The sequence below is a fragment of the Hippoglossus stenolepis genome, chromosome 12 (assembly GCF_022539355.2).
Source record: "Hippoglossus stenolepis isolate QCI-W04-F060 chromosome 12, HSTE1.2, whole genome shotgun sequence".
NCBI lineage: Eukaryota > Metazoa > Chordata > Actinopteri > Pleuronectiformes > Pleuronectidae > Hippoglossus > Hippoglossus stenolepis.
The window spans coordinates 7,023,502-7,033,754 of NC_061494.1; the positions used below are offsets into that span (position 1 = coordinate 7,023,502).

The following is a 10,253-nucleotide window of genomic DNA, read 5'->3' on the forward strand; positions in this document are numbered from 1 at the left end:
TAAGAGAGTAGATTACCTGCAGTGTACTCTGCCTTAGTGAAGCGTGGTTTCTGGTCGTTGATGTCTTCCAGTTGGATGCGGACTTCCAGCAGGCTGGGGTCACGGGCAGGGTTCAGGGCTTTGGCTCGTGCTGCCCTCTGACCCCTGGGAGGCGTCCAGCTCCTGTTGCTGGAGGCCTTGATGATGATGGAGTAGACCGGGATCTCCTCCCGGTCCAGATCCTTGTGCAACTTCAACTGTCCGTCATGACTCAAGCCAAAGATGGCATCGCTGTTTCCCGCTGCAGGAAGACATGGAAACAGTTAACGTTCAGCTATCTAAAGCACTAAAGGAATCAGCTTCAAACAGAAAGAGTGAGAGACTGATATAATCAAACCTCCTCATTAATCCTTTCAAGTATGAGGACTTTAATGTGACAATGCATACAACAGCTTCCACACAAACTGCACGGTCATGCCTAAAATCTTCTAGAATCACACAAAAACTTCGGCTAAAAGAATATAAATACATTCTCTGATGGGTAAAATATTTTCATTACATTTTCATCATGAACAGCATTGTGTGTCAAAGCATGTGGCCATGTGTGAAGACCACAGCGTCACCTGCAATGAAGTAGTAGACGATGGCATTGGTGCCCTCATCAGCATCCACAGCTCTGGTTATGTTCCCCACCACAGTCCCTGGGGGGGAGTGCTCAAGCACTGTCAACAACTGGTAAGGCAAGCTGCCACGCTGAGGTGCACACACACAAAGAACAAGACAGCAAATACAATTACACAAAATTAATAGAAGATCTCATGTACACATAACCCCATTAGAGCATATTCTCACCGGTGGTTTGAGGAAGACAGGTTCATTGTCGTCAATGTCCAACAGCGCCACCTGCAGAGGCTGTGTGGTCTCATAAGGCACTGGCTGGCCCATGTCACGGGCAACAATGATAAGCTGAGAGACATGTTTGGATTCAGTTAGAGACATACACAGTTACGTGTATCGACTGCACAAACTCACAGACAGTTGACTCACGCTATGGAGGGTCTGTTTTTCTCGGTCCAGTTTCACAGTCGTCGCGATGACTCCAGATATGGGATCGATGTGGAAGTTCTCCCAGTCTCTGTTGCCGGCTCCCGTCTGCAGGAAGGCGTAGCGGACCTCTCCATTCACGCCCTCGTCAGAATCTGTCGCATGCACCTCATACACAGGCAGACCGGGAGGCTGCTCCTGCACGGAGGGCAACGAGAACCAATGTGTGATTGTGTGAACAAACTGTGTAACTGGAACACTTTTTTTGGTGTTCATGTTTGAGGTGTTAAGTAAAACCACATGTTTATCAAATGGTAGAACAATTTATTAAAGCCGATAAATGTAGGGATCAGGTATCATTTCCTGATACTGAGCTTAAAATGCCGAATGACTCATTTCCTGAGCACCACAGCCGTCCCCAGTGTATTATAATGGTTCGAATAGGTCATACACAGGGAGGTTGCTCTTATAGGGATTTGTGAAAAAGAAATTAAGTGAAAATTAAAATGCTACGGTCCCACGATGAAGTGGAACACGCACGCACACATGTACCGACAGTGAAATACATCGAGACACATTACAGCTGATACCTCTGAGATATGAATGATGGTTCCATTAGCTGGCCTGACAAACACAGGTCTGTTGTCATTGACGTCTATGACTGTGATGATCAGGTCTGCAGTGCCCCACAGGGGAGGACGGCCCTGGTCGGTGGCCACCACAGTCAGGTTGAAACTTTCAGACGACTGAAGCAGACGGCGAGAACGCACCAGCCCTGTGTTTGGGTCCAGTGAAAATGCATCTAAAAGGAGAGACGACGTTTATGGATCAAGGAAAGTTTAACAGTGACTTCAGGAAGTATTCAGACCCCGTCACTTTTTTCACAAGGCACTGCTGTAGATGGATTTGTAAATTAATACATTTGCCATGTTTACCCATACATATTTCAAATTTAAAATACATTATTACTCATTTACACAAATATTCCTTTATTATTACTCTATTCTACTTAATACTTTGTAGAAGTGTAATTCCATGTCAAGACAACAGAATTTAGGTATTGTATTGACTGACTACCTACGTGAATAATGACATTATACTAACAACTAGTGTGAAACAATGTTGGCAGGTTATCAAAATTCTGCACACTAGTTGTTGGATACAGTGACATTATTTACATAAGGTAAAAAGTAATTCCAAGATGGACAGTTGGGAGGCCTCAGTTCAACATCGAGTTACCCCAAAGTCTCTATGGCAACAAATACAGCTTCCAGGGTTCTTATTCTTTACAAGCTTTGCACACGTGGATTCATTCATTCATTCACGCAGGTCAACAGAGGTCCTTGGAATTTATGGCTCTGTGGTTTTTGTCCTGACAAGAAAAGTGAATTGTGGCACTTACATACAAATGCCTCTCTAAACTGCATTCAATCAATGAATTTTGTCATATTTGGACCCCAATCCAGTTGTAGATGCATCTTAAGGATAATTAAAGCAAACAGGAGGCGTTGAGTGACCCCCCTGAGGCTTTTGAGGACATATTTATACCTGAATGTGGTCCCAACATGCTGTAAAGCACCGCTCCATTCTCTCCTTCATCCAGGTCAGTAGCTGTCACGGTGATCACAGACGTACCACTGGGCTCGTTCTCAAACACGCTGTTGCTGAACACTCGCTCTGAAAAGCGTGGCCGATAATCGTTGACATCGAGAACCGTCACCAGGACCTGATGTGCATCAACAGGCGGATGACGTATGAGGAGGAAGTCAATCACTGAACATTCTTGACACATGGTTATAATCTAGAAAAGGTCATATTCAGGATACATAGTGGAGACCAACTCAAACATCAGCATGTATCAGTCAGTAATAATAATCAGCTGATTTTTTATCACAGACAGAAACTTTAACTATGTCAAACAAGGTTCTTGCATGTTCCATCATTGATCTTCTGGTTTTTCATTCTCATGGAGTTTAGCCACTGGGAGCCACTGTAGATGGTATTCGGTGTTAATGTGTACTTACTCTGTGAGTGTAGATTAGTTAGACAAATATTCAAGCCAGACAGCGACGTCAGAAAAGATCATTGTATGATTACAATAGGTGATCTTTACCTGGATAGAGTTCTCACGTCTGTTGCTGTGGCTGCCACCGGGGTTGTCACGAGCGACGGCAGTCAGAGTGTAATGGTCCTTTGTCTCTCTGTCCAGAGGAGAGAGGATGTAGATCTCTCCCTGAAACAGAGGAGACGGGATAATTAGGAAGGAAGTACAACTACTGAGGGGAGTGATGGTTAGATCAAGACATTTATTCGGTGTGTGTGTGTGTATGTGACAGAAATGGAGCAATGGGGTTAAATTATTCAGGTCGTATTTGATCACATTCAAATTCTTTGTTTAAACTTTCATTTCCAAGTTGGATTCCTTTCTGTGTTGACACCCAGCACTGCTGGGAGAGAAAACGCTTAATGACGCCTGAATGCAGATCACTTCTTACCTGTCAGTAAATCTTCATCAAAAAAGAAATGTCTGTGGACTTTGTTCACATGTGGATACTGTGCTTTAAAGATTATGAGCCTCTTTGTTTTGGCCTTTTTGGCAAAATCTCAAGCAATGGATTAGCAAACTCTCTATAAATATCCTGAAAGAAGCAAACATTCTTCAGTCATGAATAATGAGATTGTTATAAATTCGGATTTTGTTAGAAATTATCATTAGTAAAGTAAAAGAAACAGAGTGCAGTTATTTAAGAACTCTCTGTGTTGATGTACGGGTAAACTTACAGTAGATGGTTTGATAGCAAACTTGCCCTCTCCGTCTACCAGGCTGTACTCAATGACAGCAAAGAGGCCAGAATCAGCGTCTGTAGCACTGACACGAACTATGGTGGTGCCCAGGTTCACGTTTTCAAACACAGGCTCCTACAAACATAGATAAACAAACACTTTGGCTCAGAGACACTGAAAGAAAAAGATTGTTCTTAGATTATATTGTCAAACCAAATAAGTGGAAACTAAACTATCTAAAGGATATATGAACTAATTCATATGCTACACTACTGACCTAAAGTTGAGTTAACCGTTTGAACTGCAATATTCTCCATATTCCCAATATTTCACATGAAACTAGAATTACTGCACGGTGGTTATTATGCCTCCAACAACCACTGCAGTTTCAATCTACATAAATTTTTTTCCAGACCCATGAGGTCACCATGACCTTTAACAGATTACATATAATCAATTAATCTTTGTGTCTAAGTAACAACTGGTTAAAAGTTGGAAGAAATTCCCAAAAGCAGACTTGACAAATAATGTTAAAGAGGACAAAAACATGTTTTGTGAAGTCACTGTCACTTTAACCTTTGACCACCAAAATCATATAAATTAATCCATGAGTCCAAGTAAAGGTTTGTACCAAGTTAGAGGATTCCACAGAAGCGTTCCTGAGACGTGTTCAAAAGAATGGGACGGACGGACAGATAACTCGAAAACATAATGTTTCGGGCCACTGGCTGTTGCCAGCACGGATGCATGAAAACTACTTGACATAGAATAAAAAGTGGGAGGTGCTCCAATAATAAATCTTAAAAAATACGTATCTCATCAAATAAAACAGCACAGAAAGTATATATATATATGTGTAGTATACATTCCTGCTCATTTGTCTCTTAACAATCTGTTCAGTACCTGATATGAAGGTTGTAGGAAGACAGGGTTGTTGTCATTGACGTCCACGATGCGCAGATAAACTGGAAGCTCAGCTATTCTGGGAGGAGTTCCATGGTCCCGGGCCCTGATCGTGAAATTCAGCCACTGTACCTGCTCGAAATCCACCGTCTGATTGGCCACAATCTTACCTGAAAGGTTATTAACACAGTGACAGTTCAGTCAGACAACTCATGTTTGAAATGTTTATTGCAGCAGCATAATATAGTTAGAGTTTGGCTTCTAGGCATCGACTTCATCACTTCTCAATATATGATTACATTGATAGAATGGGGAGTGGTGAGCTAATATCTTTAACCCCTCTGTCAGAGCCTACAAGTGGTTGCTGGGGTGTGGAGATGGTGAATCAACGGGCAGGGATACTGACACAGGGCAGCAGACTCCGCATTAGGAGGGTGTGTATGACAGAGAATTGTGAAGGGTGAAGCATGTCACATGATTAGAGCAACGCTCAAGTTAAATCCCTGAACTAGCTGGCAAATGTCGCTCCATTTATGGTTTGGATTCACCTGCTCTAAATCAGCATGGCAATAAGAAAAGAATAACGCTATACATATGAAATCAAACTAAATGTAACTTTGGTTATTTTGAGAGTTTGTGATCTGCGGCCTTCAGCAGCTTGTTGCTATAGGGGTCATACCAACAGAGGGGTCCTCCAGTCTAACGTATCCCCCTCGGGGCAAGTGGAGCAGCTGGTAGATGACCTGGCCGTTGGGACCTTTATCGGGGTCCACAGCTGACACTGACAGCAGTGTTGTGCCCGGCTGAGCTCCTTCTAAAATCTTCTCTGTGAAGTTGGAAACGCCGAAAGGCCGGAAACGAGGAGCGTTGTCATTTACATCCAACACGTTGATGGTTAGCCTCGCTGAGAAGAGAGAGCGGCGTGTTGAGAAGAGAGACAGGGTGTAAATACGTTAATATAAATAAAACTGAAGATAAGTTTTGATTTGGGGAATGAACTCACCGTTGGGAACGCTCCCTGACTTGTCGATGACATCACTAGCATTGTCATGTACAGACACAATGATCTCAAACGTAGCTACCTGCTCTCTGTTTATCGGGTTGCGTACAAACACTGCCCCTGAAATTTTAAAGAAACACATATAATTATTGTACCAAAAGTAAGAGCATATTTAATCAATGTATTGACTAAAAGGCTTTCTAAACCAAGATATTAAAGGTGGGTAAGCTCCATGACTCACCAGTGTGTAAATCTATGCCGAAAGACTCCTGCAGGCCCTCCACTGGGTTGTTCCCATCATCCTTTGCCTCCACTGAGATGATGTAATACTCCAGCCGAGGATGCAGATCTTGGTCCTCAGCGGTCAGCGTGGCCACCACAACGCCAGGTGGTGTGGACTCATTGACGCTTATCATGGTCAAGGGCTCTGTAAAGCGGGGCCGTGAGTCGTTTACATCATCCAAGATGACTGTCAGGGTGGCAGTGCCCGACATAGGGGGTGTGCCACGATCTGTTGCCATGACAACCAGGCGGTAGGAACCACGCTCCTCTCTGTCGAGGGTGTTGTTGCCTACCAAGACAGCACCGGAGAGCGGGTCTACCACAAAACGGTCCTGAGCACCGCTTTCCAAACGGTACATGAGCCAGCCATTAGAGCCGGAGTCAGCGTCAGTGGCGGACAGCTGAGTCACCACCACACCTGAAACACACAGAGTAATGAGCGAGACGCAAACAAACAAGCATGAACAGGCTTGTATGATTGTGAACATGTAAAGCCTTTAACCCTGACCCTAATCTAAGTGTAGATAATCACAGGATGGGACTTTAAATGGGAATTACCTATACTTTTCTTGTCAGTGATTATATATAAGTCATATTCCTCCCAGCACACGACTACACACAGATCATTTGGGCACAATCCACGCACCAGTGGGGCTGTTCTCAGGGAGTCGAACACTGAAACTGGATGGACTGAAGACAGGAGGGTTGTCGTTCTGGTCCAGGATGGTAACTGTCAGAGGGACGCTGCTGTTCAAACCTCCTATGTCCTCCGCAACCAGAAACAGCTCGACACGAGGCTCCTGAAAGGCCTCGCGGTCCAACTTGGCCCCCCGACGCACAAGAATCAGACCTGGAGGCAGATACAGAGACATTACCAGCTGCACTGCAGGTTTCCTCTGTGTGTGCTTCCTGAGGAGTCATAATGTTACCAGTATTGGCATCCACAGTAAAGAGATCCACTCTTGCTCCCAGCAGGAGATACTTCATGACAGCGTTAGGTCCGATGTCTTTATCCTGAGCCAGAACGGGCCCATTCAACACTGTTACTGTACTGCCTACAGGACGGGCAGAGACAAAGAGGTGACAGGAGTGGTAAAAGGATCAGGTTTTGATTTCTTTCTTTTTTTCATTTGGCACCTGTTGATGTGTCTCCTACCAGTTTGATAACTGATAAAATACAGAGTTTATGACTCTATGATGCTCACTGCATCTTCCTTTGAGTTCTTGACAACAACACAAACGTCATCTCCCCTCTCAACATTCAAAGTGAAAAAACACTAAAATGAGCCATATGCAAACGAGGGCAGGAAGTAGAGCAGACAGTGTTGCAGACAGTGTTTTTTCAACTCAGTGCTCTGACATAAGGTGACAGCCACACTAGCTTGGTTTGTACCTGCTGCAGAGTTCTCAGTGATTTCAGCCCTGTAGCTGGTCCTGGTGAATATGGGCCTGTTGTCATTCTCATCCAGAATGGTGATCACCAACAGGTCTGAATCCTGGTGAAGTGGGGAAAAAAGAGGGGGATAAAGAAACAATGGTGGTAGGAATGGATTAGGTGACATAGCATGAAGGTGAGAATGTTAGTGGGGAAGAAAGAAGAAGTTAATCAGCCCACAAACTGTTTCACAGCACCTCACCACAGTGGAGAATAATAAGCTGTTTTCACAGAGCAGACAGTTCACTTGTTTGCAGCTCTCAGCTAAAACAGTTTCTCAACTTTTGCAAAGATGAAACAAACACGTTGGAGCTTTGAGAGAAAAAACTTCACAACCACATTGTTGTTGATTCTCATTCTGTCATTCAAAGTAAATTGTGTGTGTTGGATTATTGTGAGTATGATATGGAACATAATGCCAGAAACCACAACATTGCTTAAAGATAGGACAGGTAAGGACAGAATTGTCCAATAAAGTAATGTAGATTTTTTAAATAATTTTCTGAAATTAGCTTCTGCTGTGGAAAATCAGCAGAATATCCTTCACATTTTATGAGTAATGTGTATTTATCGACTTAAAGCAATGACATGTTGGCTAAATTCACGTTATGATAAAAGATTTTGTAGGAATTGTTACATCTTGAGCCTAAAAATTCAAGATGCCACTGGCAGTGATTTTTCTGATTGTTTCAGTGGACTTTATGTGAACTGCCTGTGTGGAAACGGGTGAACAGTAGAAAGGGTTTACCCTGCGAGCGATGCGAGGGTTCTCAGGGTTGTCTTTGACAGTGATGGTGAGTCGATACTCAGCCACTCGCTCTCTGTCGAGCGGCCTGTTCACTTGCACCACACCTGTCTGAGAGATACAGAGAGGAGGAACCGAATCATGTGTGTGCTGAGAGTTCCATTATTAATATAACAATATGTTTCATCACAAATTAACTGCGGGTACAACCTTGTCATACTACATAATTCATCTTTTCAACCTTCCTTCTGCTAAAACCACATCCATTTCTCTCACTGTGTCATTGATGTAGAAGGCTCCGTCCTGGTTGCCAGCGGTGATGTTATAAGTGAGCAGTGCGTTGCGTCCGCTGTCCGCGTCACGTGCTTGGACTCTGGCCACAGAGGTGTGTATGGAGGCGCCCTCGCTAACGCTGGTGTTGTAAGGCAGGTTCAGGAGAATCGGGTCGTTGTCGTTGATGTCTCGGACCTGGACCCCCACCACCACCTGAAGAAACCAGTCAGAGGTAACATTAGTGGTTCATGATAGGTTACGGTTAAGTTTTATGCCTCATTTACATGGCCTGTTTTTAATAAGTGTGAGAAAAAAAAAGGCATTTGGAACAAAATAATTCTCAAAAAACCCCACAAAAATATTTGTCAATAAGTTGCTGTCACATTTTTAATTACACAAACATGTAAAATTACGACCTGTGCCAAACACTTTGTTAAATCAACACATCATGTTGAGCTCCAAGGCTCCTTTTAAAGATGAACTGTTTAGGTTTAACTACCATGTGAAGATTGTGGATCTGGTAGAGGAGTATAGTTTGTGAAAGTGGTATTAGTTATTCATTTGTTGGTAATCAAACAGTTCAGTATGCAGTAATTGTCCATGCAAGCCAAATTACAGCACAGGAGTGAAGTGAAGCTTGAAGATCCTAACTGTTAATATTTGTGTTTAAAGACCCACCGAGCTGTTGCGAGACGGGGTGCCCAGATCTCGGGCTGTGACAGTGATGTTGTAGAAGGCTGTGGTCTCTCTGTCCAGCTCCACATCCTTCCTCACCCGCAGCTCACCTTCCACTGGAGAGACCATGAACTCATCTGACAAAGAGAAAGACAAAAAGAGGCTCAGAGGTACAGGATTTAATAATATATCACTATCCACACAGAAAAACAGTGCGGTACTCACTCTGGTGGTCTCCACCGGTGATGCTGTACTCCACTTTGCCGTTGAGTCCAGAGTCTTCATCACTGGCTCTGAGTGTCCAGACCCGAGGTCCTGGCTGGCCCTCAGTGACCTCGAAGGGTCCCTCATAGGCTTTGGAGAAAGTTGGCGTCACATCGTTCACATCTAGGACGTTGACGAGCACCTAAAAAGGGAGGAAGGACATTTTTAACACATTCATCAACAGAGAGGAGAAGTATATATTTATCAATTGAAATATTTTTTTTAAGTTGTTAAATAATTTCCTTTGTCAGTGACAAGCACTGGATTCTTGTGATAAGTTTAAACCACATATATTTGAAAGGAAGAGATCACTTTGGAAGAGATCACTTTGAGAACTTTGAAAAAGTATACTATTTGTATCATTACTGTTGTGCTGGATGTCAAACGAAGAGCAGGGTTTAGACTCTGGTCCGTTGCTGTGACAACCAGTGCATAGTGTCCATTGCTGATCTCGAAGTCCAGCTCCTTCACAGCAGTGATTCTTCCCTAAACACACACATCATACACAGGTGGTCAACATGTTGTTTTCTGATGTGTGTAACACCACAGTGTGCTGGTGTCCATGTCGTACCGTGATGCTGTTGATATGAAAGGTCTGGATCAGGTTGCCATGAGCGATCGCATATCGCAAGGTGCCGTTCAGACCCTCATCTGGGTCGATGGCTGTTACCGTGGCGATGGTGGCACCCACTGTGTCCGGTCCCTCGCTCAGCACGGTGACATACTCCTCCTCAGGAAACTCTGGGGCGTTATCGTTCTCATCCACAATGTGGACATTGATGGTGGTTGAGGTCTGTGACAGAAACAGCCAGAGAAAGACTTTTACAGCTGCACCTACTAGTTACGACTGACTGTGTTAAACTGTACAA

The 10,253-nt window shown here is 43.8% G+C and overlaps 1 protein-coding gene across 1 annotated transcript in view; it reads right to left on the bottom strand.

Annotated features, from left to right (window-relative positions):
• The window catches only part of cdh23 (cadherin-related 23), a 158,673-nt gene that overhangs the window by 5,672 nt on the left and 142,748 nt on the right, over positions 1 to 10,253 (bottom strand). Inside the window, exons 38-58 of the mRNA XM_047342361.1 lie at positions 9,956 to 10,177; positions 9,751 to 9,870; positions 9,346 to 9,526; positions 9,124 to 9,257; positions 8,449 to 8,658; positions 8,176 to 8,283; positions 7,386 to 7,488; positions 6,922 to 7,047; positions 6,639 to 6,842; positions 5,952 to 6,410; positions 5,714 to 5,830; positions 5,390 to 5,614; positions 4,711 to 4,880; positions 3,805 to 3,942; positions 3,137 to 3,256; positions 2,572 to 2,749; positions 1,614 to 1,825; positions 1,027 to 1,221; positions 832 to 945; positions 603 to 732; positions 17 to 280 (exon numbers count right to left, since the gene is read on the bottom strand). Coding sequence (XP_047198317.1) covers positions 17 to 280; positions 603 to 732; positions 832 to 945; positions 1,027 to 1,221; positions 1,614 to 1,825; positions 2,572 to 2,749; positions 3,137 to 3,256; positions 3,805 to 3,942; positions 4,711 to 4,880; positions 5,390 to 5,614; positions 5,714 to 5,830; positions 5,952 to 6,410; positions 6,639 to 6,842; positions 6,922 to 7,047; positions 7,386 to 7,488; positions 8,176 to 8,283; positions 8,449 to 8,658; positions 9,124 to 9,257; positions 9,346 to 9,526; positions 9,751 to 9,870; positions 9,956 to 10,177 — 3,730 coding nt within the window. The remainder of the gene's footprint in view (positions 1 to 16; positions 281 to 602; positions 733 to 831; positions 946 to 1,026; positions 1,222 to 1,613; positions 1,826 to 2,571; positions 2,750 to 3,136; positions 3,257 to 3,804; positions 3,943 to 4,710; positions 4,881 to 5,389; positions 5,615 to 5,713; positions 5,831 to 5,951; positions 6,411 to 6,638; positions 6,843 to 6,921; positions 7,048 to 7,385; positions 7,489 to 8,175; positions 8,284 to 8,448; positions 8,659 to 9,123; positions 9,258 to 9,345; positions 9,527 to 9,750; positions 9,871 to 9,955; positions 10,178 to 10,253) is intronic.